Here is a 14,134-nt window from a genome sequence, read left to right on the forward strand (position 1 = left end):
ATCAATGCAGAGAGCACCCAAACTTTGCACACTAGTCCATTTCTGTTGGCAACCTGGATAAATAAAGTAGTACATCTGGCCCCGGCCGGAAAACACAACCTATTATCTACACGAACAGATATTCTTAGATTCGGATATAATAGCTGTTCAAAGAAGAGAATTGGGTCCAATTTAGAAGATATTCTGGGATATTTGCCTGTTTACCAGAACACCAGAGATGACTCTGCTGTGGTTACTGCTGTTCACCTCAGGTAACGTCCGTTATTATTATTACGATCAAATGCAAATGTCAGGGAACATCTGTTTTGTTTTATTGAGATGAAATAGGAATGTAAATGAGATTGCCTACAACGTGTTCATTAACACTACCTTGCATTGTAAATCCGTTAAGCTATAGTCTATAGATTTGCAGGAAAGATTTGACAAATCTTAAGGTGCTAATAAAAGTGCTAAATTTGATGTTTTTTATTTTTTTTACTAGCGTAGGCTAATTATCCCTACATTGTGTGGGTAAAAATTACATTGTTCATTTGAAACTGTCTGTTGCCTTTAACTAATTCCAATTAAAGTTAATTTTGACATAATTAAAATAAACCACCTTATCATTACTTTTCTTGTAAATTCCTATATGCCTACTCAATATTATATTTATATGAAATAATGTATTTTCATTTTTTTCATTGATGTTTCATGATTTATTTTAGAATTTGGTCATAAGCCATCTATAATGGGTCAGTACACATCTGAGTTGCAGGCGAATGTAAAACTGAAACACTTCTTCTTCCATTTGGATTTTCAATGCTTCTGATGCACCTGTCTCTGCAGTTTCCTCGGTTGTCATGGTTCCTGAGAAGCCCAAGAGATCAGCCTTGAACCAGCTCACCAGAACCTTGTTACGCAACTATGACCGAGGTGTGAGGCCCGTCCAGAACTGGAGCAGCCCCAGCCTCATCTACATAGACCTCCTGCTCCAGTCCCTCCTTGATGTGGTAAACACAACTGAATAAAGAAGATAGCAGTAGTTTATGACATGAATATGATTGTAGTGATTATCACACCTTTTGACTATATTATCAGCACATGCATTGTAAGCTCCATTATCAATGTATCAGTAGTGTAATTTACTGATACCAGAATATATTCTATTTTGAGAACGTCTAATCACACTGAGAATAAAGGATATGAAAGCTATTACTTAAAGATCCTGGAACAAACTGTCCCTTTCTTACAGGACGGACACACCCAGAAGGTCACCACAAGCATCTGGTATCGTCAGGTTGGCATCTTCTTCACACTGAGTCTGTGTTTCCATAAGCTTCCTCCACAAAATGTGCATCCTCTTTATTGCCATGACAACCCCAAGGAATAACAACGCTTACTATCATTACGGGTGGAAAAAGGCATTGTAGGACGAAGAACAGCTCAATGGAAATATAATCAGGAGCCTCATTGTGGTCGAGACAGTCGTGGTGTCCGGATATGAGTCTGTTGGCTTAATCACTGTCATGTTTGATAGCCACCCCTGAGTAAAAACTGCTGTCCATTTTGCTGTTTGTCCTTTTTACAGAAAGTTTCAGTAAGGTTGGATGTGGATACAGTACATGTCTACACTTTTACTGTGTTCAGTCCAATACAATAGTACGGAAATATAGTATGCTAAAATAGTACTTCTCACGTTTCTGTTTTTTGTAAACAGTAACATGTTTTTTTCCTGTGTCTGTCAGATCTGGACAGACGAATTCCTCGTGTGGGATCCAGAAGAGTTTGATGGCATCACTGAGATCTCCCTCTCCTCTGATGCCATCTGGGTCCCCGACATCATCATCAGTGAATTGTAACCCAGATGCTGTTCACACACCCCATTCATTCATAAGAAACATTCTTACTCGCATTTCGTCACATAACCTCTTGTCAGATCCGTCAAAACCACCCCCCTAAGTTAAATAGGAAACATTTAACATTTGGCTCTTTGCCTGACAGAGGGGATGGTGTGTGTGATGCATGTGGTTAGATAGTCTCGTTCCCTGCCTCCTGTCCTTTTCCAGTGTGGATGCAGGGAAGTCTCCAGCCATCCCTTACGTCTACGTCAACTCCTCTGGGACGGTGAAGAACTACATGCCCATCCAGGTGGTTTCGGCATGCGCTCTGGAGCTTTACGCGTTCCCCTTCGACAAGCAGAACTGCAGCCTCACCTTCAGGAGCTGGCTTCACTCAGGTCCGACTCGACTGGAACAACAAGAATCACGACATAAACAACAATAATCACATCATCCGCACTATCAACAACACAATCACATCATCACCTTATAACAAAAATGACAACAACAATGACAATTTTATTAGTATTGCCCCCTGGCCTTATCGAGTGATGGCCCTGTAAACTCTGCCCCCCCCCCCCCCCCTCTCCCTCCGTGTTCCCAGTGAGCGAGGTGGACTTAGCGCTGTGGAGGAGTGCAGAGACAGTAGCCAAGGACAAGAGAGGCTTCATGAACGATGGAGAATGGGACCTCCTCTCCCTGCCCTCCCGCTACTGGCAGCTACGCCTAGACGGCCGGAACTACGCTCACATACAGTTTAACGTGGGTGTGAACCTCCGCCAGCTGTTAACTTTTACTCTTCATATTTTTTGTCCAAAGCGACTTACAAATAGCGCATGGAGAAGGTAGAGTTGAAGACCCGGGAGGGGGAGTGCGTAGTTCAAACAGTGTTTCGGAGGTCAAAGTCAAGGGAAGGCCTGTGTTTACTAGACACATCTCAGCTACCCGACACTGGACAAAACAGAATACTATTACTACAGCGCAACAATAACCACTCGATCAGCTAGCTAGCTACTGAATATATGGTTAACAAAAAATAACACTGAAATGCTATATTAATATCTCCTCTGTGTCCACACTGACAATGTTATCAGTGTGAGTTCAGTACAGAGTCAGGATCCTGGCAGAAAGTAGGTCACATGCTATAACTGGGACAAAGTTGAAGTTACTGCCGTAACCAACACCTAAATTAGCTACCATGTGAAGTGGATAATGCCTCATCATTTATATGGATCACAAGGGGACTAGAGCTACGTCAACAGTATGAAGACTGATTACATCTGCTCCATGTCTTTTATATTCTAGGTTGAGGGTAGTTGACCTCGTCCAGGAAACCGTCTCAGACAGTACACTGCACTTTCGCTGTGAGAAATAGAATTTAAACCCATGGATTTACCAGCTAACCCCGAAGACAGAAAACACCCAGATGGCCTTTTTCCCCACGGCGAGACTGTAACTGCACTATGACAACCGGCTTCGATTGACTATCGACGAGGCGATTTAGCCGTCCTCTTCCCTGGCTCGCTTCTCGCCATGCTGTGAGGGAGTTGAAGTGATTGGCCCCAGCCTCATGGATCGGGTTAGCGAGCTAATGCTAATAGATGGAGCATAGTCGTTGTCTAGCATGCTGAGGGAGAGAGAGAGGGGGTTGGAGGGATAAAGAGAGAGACACAGCCCTAATGAGACTGTCTAGCATGCTGAGGAGGGGAGGACGGGAGGAGGGAGAGAGAGAGAGAGAGGGATGGCGGGATAAAGAGAGAGGCACCGGGTAATGAGACTGACCTGATCAATGGCTGTCTTGTTGCTGCCTGGTGAAAATGGGCCTTTAGCCCATTGCAGGTGGGGGAGAGAAAGAGGCCTGCTAGATAGAAGAGATAGGGCTCTCAGCCGTATATTCAGCTCAGAGATAGGTGTTCTGTAAGGAGGCCGGTTTGGCTCATTAGGTCACCTTTATGCTATACGGGTTGGCACAGAGAGTGTTTACGACAGAAGGTTGTTTGTTGGAGGAGTGTTTTAGAGTTTTAGAGGCTCTACTGAAAACATTGCAATTGATATGCATCGGTTCACTGAGGTAAATTGGGGTTGTGAGCCGAGATCTGGTTTGAGAGAATTATATTGTTTGCGTGTCTCTCAAGCAGGTAGATCAAAGTTCGCAACTGAAAAAGAAAAACGCTACAATGAAATGACCTTCGCTGCATATCCCCCCTCCCCTCCCTCCCTGTCCTGTCACACCTCACAACAGAGCATGAAAAATGCCCAAAAATGTATCTCAAAAACCTAAACGTATTAGGACCCCTCCTCCCCGTCTCCCACGCAGGTGTTAGTCCGCCGGCGCCCCCTACTGTACGTGGTGGGTCTTCTCATCCCTAGCATCTTCCTGATGGTGGTGGACGTCATCAGCTTCTACCTCCCCCCTGACAGCGGAACGCGCATCACCTTCAAGACCAGCATCCTCCTGGGGTACACTGTGTTCAGGGTCAACCTCATGGACGAGCTGCCAGCCACCACCCTCAAAACACCCCTCATAAGTACGTACAGGGGGGATTCGAACCTACGACCCAGGGGCGTGTGACGAGGCGTGTGACGAGGCGTGTGACGAGGCGTGTGGCGTGTGACGAGGTGTGTGACATGACGTGTGACGAGGCGTGTGACGAAGTGTGTGAGGAGGCGTGTGACGAGGCGTGTGGCGAGGCGTGTGGCGTGTAACGAGGCGTGTAACGAGGCGTGTGACGAGGCATGTGACGAGGCGTGTAACGAGGCGTGTGACGTGACGTGTGACATGACATGTGGCGAGGCGTGTGGCGTGTGACGAGGCGTGTGACGAGGCGTGTGACGAGGCGTGTAATGAGGCGTGTGACGTGACGTGTGACATGACGTATGACGAGGCGTGTGACGTGTGACATGACGTGTGACGAGGCGTGTGACGTGACGTGTGGCAAGGCGTGTGACGTGACGTGTGGCGAGGCGTGTGGCGAGGCGTGTGGCGAGGCGTGTGACGAGGCGTGTGGCGAGGCGTGTGGCGAGGCGTGTGACATGATGTGTGATGTGACGTGTGACATGACGTGTGACGAGGCGTGTAACGAGGCGTGTGACGTGACGTGTGACATGACATGTGGCGAGGCGTGTGGCGTGTGACGAGGCGTGTGACGAGGCGTGTAATGAGGCGTGTGATGTGACGTGTGACATGACGTGTGACGAGGCGTGTGACGTGTGGCAAGGCGTGTGACGTGACGTGTGGCGAGGCGTGTGACGTGACGTGTGGCGAGGCGTGTGGCGAGGCGTGTGGCGAGGCGTGTGGCGAGGCGTGTGGCTAGGCGTGTGACGAGGCGTGTGGCGAGGCGTGTGGCGAGGCGTGTGGCGTATGATGAGGCGTGTGGCGAGGCGTGTGGCGTATGATGAGGCGTGTGGCGAGGCGTGTGGTGAGGCGTGTGGCGTATGATGAGGCGTGTGACGAGGCGTGTGGCGAGGCGTGTGACATGATGTGTGATGTGACGTGTGACATGACGTGTGACGAGGCGTGTGACGTGTGACATGACGTGTGACATGATGTGTGACAAGGCATGTGATGAGGCGTGTGACGAGGCGTGATGTGTGATGTGACGTGTGACATGACGTGTGACATGATGTGTGACAAGGCGTGTGACGAGGCGTGTGGCGAGGCGTGTGGCGTGTGACGAGGCGTGTGACGAGGCGTGTGACGAGGCGTGTGACGTGCACCTTCTGTCGTCCAGGTGTGTTCTTTGCCGTGTGCATGGCTTTGCTGGTTCTCAGTCTGGCCAAGTCCATCCTGGTGGTGAAGCTGCTCCACCACAGCGAGAAGGAGGTGAAGGAGATGTCTGTGTCCGCCTGCCTGCTGGACAAGTACGGCTCGTCCAGCCAGAGCTTCCTGGAGAGCACCTTCACCTCCCTCAAAACCCTGGACGACGAGGACCAGAGTGAGGGTACGCTTTGGATTTGGGGGATAGACAAACAGAATCTCCTCAGGATCACTACTGCAGATGTCTGTGTCGGAATATATCTGTTTATCCATGAGCCTCAAGGAGTTCTTCCATTGTTGCTCTCTCTATCTCTCCTTTTCTCTCTCTCTCCCTCTGCCTTTCTGTCTACCTTCAATTGTCTTTATTGAATAACGCATAAAAAATACCCCCCAAAACAACATGTTTTCTGACCCAGGGTTTGAGTTTGACCTGGTCCCAGAGGAAGACTTGTTCTCCCTCAGCGAAGCCCCTGAAACTCCTCCCTGTCTGGAGAGGCTCCTCCAGGAGGTCACCTCCCTGCGGCTGCACCTCCTCCAGGGAGACACCGACGACTCTGCCCAGGCTGACTGGCTGGCTCTCTGCTCCAAGGTGGACCTGATCCTGTTCCGTGTGTACCTGCTGGTCCTGACGCTCTACACGGTGACCCTGCTGCTGCTCTGGGCCAGCTGGAGCTCCGTCTGAGGGTCAAGGGTCAGGGGTCAAGGGTCATTAGTAGAATTATCATAAATATTTATTTACAAATGTGTGGTCATTTAGAATCTGAATCTGGTTTATTGGCCAAATACGCATACACGTACAAGGAATTTGACTCTGGTTTCTACATTGCTGTCAGTGTGTTAACATGTATGTATTTGGCTGGCTTTTACTGTATTTGTACATTTGCTAAGATGGAAAATAAACTTCTAAACTCCCAACCCTCATGGCAATACAGTGTGAATTCTTACATTTGAGGAGTTCAATGCCAGACTGACATTTGGTGATATTTGTATTCCGTTTGATACATTTCTTGAGCTGAGAAGTCGTATCGAACATCGAGCTAGTTCCCTGGGATAATTTTCCCTCACATCAGTGTGATGGTATAATTAGCCGTTTATGTCAATCCTTTTGCTCGCTGAAAAACGTACAAAAATCAATAAAGAGCATTCAAAGAGCATTGCATTTAGCTCTATTCCCTATTGGTTTACTATGAATAAAAGCTATTTGAACTAGTGTGACACTCTTAGGGAACTAGGCTATATAAGAGTTTATAAGATATTGACAATACAGACTCACATTAACTTCACCAAGACCCTAATGTAACTCACCATGAAAGAAATAACGTTATATAAGATATTGCTTACTTTATTTTCATGTTTTAAAAATACATGTATTTTAAACAATTCATACCAGTGGAACACATTTTGATTAATCTGCCTGGTAACTGCTATTCCTTCCTATTAACTGTATAGCCGTTTACTTGCATGTACGAATTAATAAACACTTGAAGGGTGCAGTAGGCTATGTGTAAGGCTGCGTGCTACAGTACATGTAGCTTCATTAAACATTGCAGCATATGCCCAGCTCACCAGTGGATTAATGTCACTCAGCAAGAGAGGTGACGCTGCCGCTATAATATTATGCCAACGTGGAGAGATGTGATAAAGATCTAAATGACAACATGTTATATGGGCCTGTTATCCATCCACATAACTACATTATACATTTTTATAAAATAGCCATCGTCTACAGCAAGCCTGTGTGCAGTTAATCAGCAAGAGGGTTGGGTTTTCTTCAGATAAATTCGATTTTGTTGCAGATTTCATAACATATTTTCCAAACTGTGCGGCATTAAGATTGACATGATACAGAATTGAGGCCCCAAAACACCTTCTGCTCGGTGTCAAATGTCTGTAATTATGTTAGTCAGAGTGCACATCGACATGAGCTTGACCTCTCTGCTAAAAAACAAGCAAAGTGCGGACGCACCCTTGTGACATCATTAAGAGGCATGATACTGTATCCAGCAAGCACCACTTAAACTAATTGATGTTACAGTCAACGGTTGTCACAGTGGAAAGACAAGGAAATTGGTTTCGGGCGGCGCCAGTGTACGGCTGTATCCCATAGAACCAAGTTTCAACGCCAGATTTGAAATTAGGAGCAGAATGAGATGTTCAGCACTATGGGCATCGCTCGGTTTACTAGTGGTACTCGGAGGCGCGCGAGCGGGGACAGGTATGCCACTGAACATTTGTTGCGAGTTCTGATGTCAGGAATAATTTTGTGGTATTTTATGTTTGTCAAATAAGTTCACAGCGGTCGGAATCTAGATGTATCCGGAGTATCCAACCATGAAATTACACATTTGATGCAGTTTACTTAATCTTTTATAGTAAAGAAACTGGGAAATAACACCGGACGGTTTGCCAACGCCACCTTGGTGCGTCTCTCCGAGTTCCTGAGCGCGGGGTACAAGAAGGGCGTGCGACCGGTGCGTGATTGGCGTCAGTCGACCATGGTGGCCATAGACCTCATGGTATATTCCATCCTTAATGTGGTAAGCAATAGTTTACTGTCAAATAGTTTTGCAATATTAATGGCACCGCTTCCCATCTTACTGTATTGCTGTCTACTTAATGGTAAACTGGTGGTGACTTTCTGATTCAATAACAGCATTTACAGCCGCCAACAAAAGTGATCGTAACTTCATCAAATATTAAGTTGTATAAACCTCTAACCATTTAAAAGGAAGCGACAAATCATCAGAATATTTCTTGTCAACGATGACAACAATCGTGTATGGGAGCCCACTATCACTTTCAGTAACTTTATTATTCTATACCTCTTATTATTCCAAACAGAAATCCAGTCAAACTCACATTTCCCTAGAAACAGGATCCATCTAGAGAAGGCTCCTGTAACTGAGTTTCTGAGAGGTGTATGTTGTTGTATAAATGCAAATGTTTTTGCTCATGATTTACTGCTAATGTAAACCATGTGTTCACAGTTTGATAAATAATACAAATGATTCCAGAAACAGTTAGATAAACAGTTGGTGTACGGCGTTACCTACATCTTAATGTGTTATGTTCCATGGTTAGTCATGTCCCAGACACAGTTACTGTAGGGATTGTGAGAGATGCTGTCGAACCCTGACCATATTCTCCTTTTATACCAGGATGAGAAGAACCAGGTTCTAACAACATACATATGGTACAGACAGGTAAGACTATAACAAGACCACTTGTATATGACAGGTAGGTAAATAACAGCCAAGATACAATCTACGGATCCCCCCAAAAATTACACTTTGATTTGTTATCTACAATATAAAGTATGATCATCTAATCATGCTGATGTCGCCTAGTAACCAGGTACCACAATATAAAGTATGATCATCTAATCATGCTGATATCGCCTAGTAACCAGGTGTTGTTTGTTGTTGTTTGTTTGTTTGTTTGTTACCTGACTGTGTCAGGAATGGATCGATGAGTTCCTTGTGTGGAACCCGGAGGACTTTGACGAGGTGAAGCAGGTGTCCATCCCCACCGCCAACCTCTGGGTGCCGGATATCCTCATCAACGAGTTGTAAGGATCACTGGGATCTAGCGGGTTATTTCAGTACCTGTTGTTGGGTTAGGGTTAGGGTTAGTTGGGTTAGGGTTAGGGTTAGGGTTAGGGTTAGGGTTAGGGTAGAGTTGTAAGGATCACTGGGATCTAGCGGGTTATTTCAGTACCTGTTGTTGTCTGTTGACTGTTCACAGGGTGCTGAACCCTCGGTCCACTGGAGCGCTCCACAGGGTGCTGAACCCTCGGTCCACTGGAGCGCTCCACAGGGTGCTGAACCCTCGGTCCACTGGAGCGCTCCACAGGGTGCTGAACCCTCGGTCCACTGGAGCGCTCCACAGGGTGCTGAACCCTCGGTCCACTGGAGCGCTCCACAGGGTGCTGAACCCTCGGTCCACTGGAGCGCTCCACAGGGTGCTGAACCCTCGGTCCACTGGAGCGCTCCACAGGGTGCTGAACCCTCGGTCCACTGGAGCGCTCCACAGGGTGCTGAACCCTCGGTCCACTGGAGCGCTCCACAGGGTGCTGAACCCTCAGTCCACTGGAGCGCTCCACAGGGTGCTGAACCCTCAGTCCACTGGAGCGCTCCACAGGGAGACTGCCACGTTACTGAGTGGGCTGGGAGCTTCGCTGTCAGTTAGACATTTCAACCGACTAATCCTTGAATCCACAAACTCCAAAATTACCATTATTTGTTGTCTTTTTATTTTATTTACCGTGATTACGATTTTAGCTTTAGTTAGTATTGATTCCAATAGTTTTTCATTCCTTTTTTTTTTTTTTACATTAGTTGCGATTTTTTGTTATTTCCTGACAATAGCTAGTGTAGTGACGGTGTTTGATGGTGTGTCCTGCAGTGTGGATGTGGGCAGTAATGGTGTTTGATGGTGTGTCCTGCAGTGTGGATGTGGGCAAGTCCCCAGACATTCCCTACGTGTATGTGGGGCACAACGGCCTAGTGAGGAACTACAAGCCCATCCAGGTGGTCACCGCCTGTACGCTTAACATCTACAACTTCCCCTTCGACCTCCAGAACTGCAGTCTCACCTTCCAGAGCTGGCTCCACACCAGTAAGAACACCAACGAGAAAACTAACCCTAACCCTAGGCACCTCTTGAATGCCAGCTGAAAACCTCAGTTTGTGAGCAAGGTGTGTTGACTGGCACCTGTTGTCCTCCATCTCCTCTCCTGTAGTCAACGACATCAACATCACCCTGATGAGGAGTCCGGAGAACCTGAAGGAGGACAAGAGTCTCTTCATGAACCAGGGAGAGTGGGAACTTCTCCACGTTCTGTCCAAGTACAAGTCCTTCAGCCTGGACAACTCAGACTACTACGCCGAGATGAAGTTCAATGTGAGCGCGTGTCCAAAACCTGTCAGACTGGGGGCTTTTCGAAACACACACGCCTCATTTTTGTACTTTTCAGTCGTTTAGCACACGCTTTTATTCAAAGCGACGTACAAACGAGATGTACAAATACGACATGCTTTTTAACTGTCTTTGGATATTTAGCAAAGACAGGCCCTTTGCAAATTATTAATTTACATAGCTGACAAAGACATCAATAGCCTGACTGAACCACTATGCTCCAAGAATATTAATAACCACAACAAACACTTAGTCTCTGTATTAAAAAGCTTTGAGAGTCAAGTCTTTTAGCTAATATTTACATGCCATTCAAATGAGCCCTCTGGTTTCAGAGTTCCCAGATATCGACACAAATTTCTTGGAGCGCAGAGTTGTTTTGAAAACACTTCCAATGAGAGCAGAGGATGATGGGAGATGGAGGATAAAAGGTGTTCTCATTGACCCCCCCGCCCCGTCTCTCTCGAGGCCTCGTTATCTCTGACAGTGTGGAGCAGGTGTATAACAGCATCTTGGACACCTGCATGAAACAGAATACCTCCAAGACCTCAAAGGTCAGAGAAATTTCGACTTTTCTCCGAAAGACGCATTGAATAATCCAACAAAGACGAGGCGGACATCATTTCTTTTTCATCGTCTGTGTTTCCTGTCACATGACTTAATCATGGCGCTCATGCCCCGGTGGCTCACCGGACTAACGTGCGCACCACGTAGGCCGAGGCCTCGGTCCGAATCCAGCCCAGGGCCTTTACTGCATGTCATGCCCTCTCTCCCTCTCCCTCCCCACATTTCCTGTATTCTCAACAAACAAAAACACACTATCTCTATCATAGATGATGAGTCATGCTCCTCACTTGGCAGGTCTGTCGATGAGACCTGCTTGACGTTGGTGTCCATCCTGCAGGTGGTGATCCGGCGGAGGCCCCTGTTCTACACGGTGAACCTGCTCCTGCCTAGCATCTTCCTCATGGTCATGGACATCGTGGGCTTCTACCTTCCTCCTGACAGTGGAGAGAGGGTCTCCTTCAAGATCACGCTGCTGCTGGGCTACTCCGTGTTCCTCATCATCGTGTCCGACACGCTCCCCGCCACAGCCATCGGGACGCCTCTCATAGGTGAGGGGGTCGGCCAGCGCCCTGGTCTGGGCCAGGGGAGAGGGATGGGTGTGTGGCAGTGTCTGATGAAGGAGTGGCAGGCGATGGGGATGGGTGTGTGGCAGTGTCTGATGAAGGAGTGGCAGGCGATGGGGATGGGTGTGTGGCAGTGTCTGATGAAGGAGTGGCAGGCGATGGGGATGGGTGTGTGGCAGTGTCTGATGAAGGAGTGGCAGGCGATGGGGATGGGTGTGTGGCAGTGTCTGATGAAGGAGTGGCAGGCGATGGGGATGGGTGTGTGGCAGTGTCTGATGAAGGAGTGGCAGGCGATGGGGATGGGTGTGTGGCAGTGTCTGATGAAGGAGTGGCAGGCGATGGGGATGGGTGTGTGGCAGTGTCTGATGAAGGAGTGGGGATCTGTAACTTCCTGGTGAACTATGTTAGGAGCCTGTGCTGTAGATTACATTTACATTTAGCAGACGCTCTTATCCAGAGTGACTTACAGTAAGTACAGGGACATTCTCCGGCATCTAACCAACAACCTTCTGATTAATAGCCCGACTACCTAACCTCTCATCCATCTGACCCCCCAAAGGTCTGTAGATCATCTTCACAGGTCTTTGTGTTGATGTTAGCGTGAACTTGTGTTCCTCTCTGTGTTTCTCCACCTGTCTGTCTGTGTGTGTCTCTCTCCTCCCCCCTCCAGGTGTGTACTTCGTGGTGTGCATGGCCCTGCTGGTGATCAGCCTGACAGAGACAGTGGTGATCGTGCGTCTGGTGCACAAGCAGGACCTGCAGCGCCGCGTGCCTCCCTGGCTGCGTCGCCTGCTGCTGGAGAGAGCCGCCTCGCTCTTCTGCGTCCGCAGCAAACACACGCTGTGTCCCGTCCTGGCCCACGAGCCCCAAGTGGACATCTACAAGGAGAGCAGCACTGGTGCAGGTACAGGGAGGAAGGGAGGTAATAGAGGAGGAGATGGATAGATGGAGTTAAGGATAGAGGACAAATGGGAGGTTAGATAAGAGCAGGGTGGGGCTGAGGGGAGGGTGTGAAGATGGAGGTGTGTGTGGTGGTCACTCCTTCAGAGAGAACCTTGTTGGGAACGTTCACCGTTGCCCTCCCTGTCCCCCCACAGCACGCTGCAGCCACCACCCGCACCCCCAGGGGGGGCGCGGCGAGCGAGGCCTGGGCCTGGGCCTGGGCCTGCCCCCTGCCAGGGACCCCACCCCACCGGTCATGGAGAACATCCTGCAGGAGATCTGCTCCATACGCCTCTTCCTGGAGAGGAGAGACGAGTGCCGCGACATTGCCAAGGAGTGGCTCCAGGTGGGCTACGTCCTGGACGTGCTGCTGTTCAGGGTATACCTGCTGGCTGTGCTGGCCTACAGCATCACCCTGGGCACCCTGTGGTCGGTCTGGCAGTACGCCTGACAGCCTGCAGGGGGCGCTGTGCATCAGGAAGGGTTTAATATCAATGACTAACAATGGTCTGATGGAGCGAAGGTTAGGGGGATGGTTTTCAGGCACGCGTGGTGGGGGCAGAGGTTTGGACGCGGCCCGTTAAATGTAATTTTCTTCGTAAAAAGAGTGTGTGTATGGGGGGGGGGGGGGGCAGATTCGCCGTTTTCAGTCCCAACCAAGTCCCACCCGTGTATAGTGAAAGCCACGCCCCTGGACTGAGCGGAGGTTAGGGTGTTGAAGGAGGGATGTGCTGGGGTGGGTATTACAGAGATGGAGCGTCTGAGTTCAAAAAGGAGCTTGTGGACAGTGGGTCTGGCTGTCGATGTAAAATATGAACGTAGAGCCTGAACTGTGTCTGACTGATGCTGTTAGGAATGTATTCTATACTGACTGGAGAATCAGGAGACTTCAGATTAAAATGTTACATGTTTGGACATAACACATATACTCTGACATGTGTATTTAAAGTATTTTGAGAGTTTTGTGTTTTGTAGTAGAATTTCACTGGCTTGTTTCCTGTGTGTCGACTGTATTGCTGTTGTCGTTGCCATCTTAACTCTTGAACAAGTCACTATATTACATTTGGCATAATTGTATTTTAGATTATTCTTACACATACAAAATGTTGGACTCAATCTATTAATAAAGGACATCACAGTCACCTATTAAAATATGTTTACCGAAAAAAGGTCGTAGTTAATGATAACATAAAACGATATTGACGTAATATCCTTTTAAAGGCCCTGCCGTACACAACCCCACCACTAGATGGCGTGGTGCCATGCCACATCATTAATTCCCCCCCCCCCCCCCCCCCTCCTCCAAATGAGTGGTGAGTATTCATTCTTCCCAGTGATGCCTCGAGCCTGCAAACTGACACTAATGTACTAATCGTAAAGATTTTTACCTTGCTGGCAATGCACTCAGCGAGTTTGCTCCCTGATTGGATAAATGCCATTGACACCCTACATAATTAAAGCGAGAATCCGTCCCACAGTAAATGGGCACATTGACTCCAATAGAATCGATGTGAAGCCAGAGCCCAGGGCTGTTTGTGGTTCAGCGGGCCGCTGCTGAATGATCCCGACTCAGA

The 14,134-nt window shown here is 48.1% G+C and overlaps 2 protein-coding genes across 2 annotated transcripts; both read left to right on the forward strand.

The window, feature by feature from the left end:
- Positions 1-61: 61 nt before the first annotated feature.
- htr3b (5-hydroxytryptamine (serotonin) receptor 3B) lies at positions 62-6,256 on the forward strand. The gene is made up of 9 exons (XM_047043166.1): positions 62-251; positions 826-989; positions 1,232-1,276; positions 1,725-1,834; positions 2,046-2,215; positions 2,422-2,579; positions 4,135-4,345; positions 5,549-5,758; positions 5,991-6,256. Exons 1-9 carry the CDS (start codon positions 218-220, stop codon positions 6,254-6,256), a joined length of 1,368 nt encoding a protein of 455 aa, XP_046899122.1. The 5' UTR covers positions 62-217.
- Positions 6,257-7,631: 1,375 nt separating this feature from the next.
- On the forward strand, positions 7,632-13,675 carry htr3a (5-hydroxytryptamine (serotonin) receptor 3A). Its single transcript, XM_047043165.1, has 9 exons — positions 7,632-7,789; positions 7,948-8,111; positions 8,733-8,777; positions 9,033-9,142; positions 10,022-10,191; positions 10,316-10,476; positions 11,393-11,603; positions 12,289-12,522; positions 12,716-13,675. The coding sequence occupies exons 1-9, from the start codon at positions 7,720-7,722 to the stop codon at positions 13,009-13,011; spliced, it is 1,461 nt and encodes a 486-aa protein (XP_046899121.1). The 5' UTR covers positions 7,632-7,719; the 3' UTR covers positions 13,012-13,675.
- The last annotated feature ends 459 nt before the right edge of the window (positions 13,676-14,134 follow it).

This window comes from Hypomesus transpacificus, chromosome 20 (assembly GCF_021917145.1).
Source record: "Hypomesus transpacificus isolate Combined female chromosome 20, fHypTra1, whole genome shotgun sequence".
NCBI lineage: Eukaryota > Metazoa > Chordata > Actinopteri > Osmeriformes > Osmeridae > Hypomesus > Hypomesus transpacificus.

What these genes read in the sequence shown, in the direction of transcription:
- htr3b (XM_047043166.1), top strand. Translation starts at nt 218, where the DNA reads ATGACTCTGCTGTGGTTACTGCTGTTCACCTCAG. An exon ending in CAAGCATCTGGTATCGTCAG is followed by an intron (nt 1,277 to 1,724) that starts GTTGGCATCTTC and finishes TGTGTCTGTCAG; the next exon opens with ATCTGGACAGACGAATTCCT. An exon ending in ACGCTCACATACAGTTTAAC is followed by an intron (nt 2,580 to 4,134) that starts GTGGGTGTGAAC and finishes TCTCCCACGCAG; the next exon opens with GTGTTAGTCCGCCGGCGCCC.
- htr3a (XM_047043165.1), top strand. Translation starts at nt 7,720, where the DNA reads ATGAGATGTTCAGCACTATGGGCATCGCTCGGTTTACTAGTGGTACTC. An exon ending in CATCGGGACGCCTCTCATAG is followed by an intron (nt 11,604 to 12,288) that starts GTGAGGGGGTCG and finishes TCCCCCCTCCAG; the next exon opens with GTGTGTACTTCGTGGTGTGC. An exon ending in GGAGAGCAGCACTGGTGCAG is followed by an intron (nt 12,523 to 12,715) that starts GTACAGGGAGGA and finishes GTCCCCCCACAG; the next exon opens with CACGCTGCAGCCACCACCCG.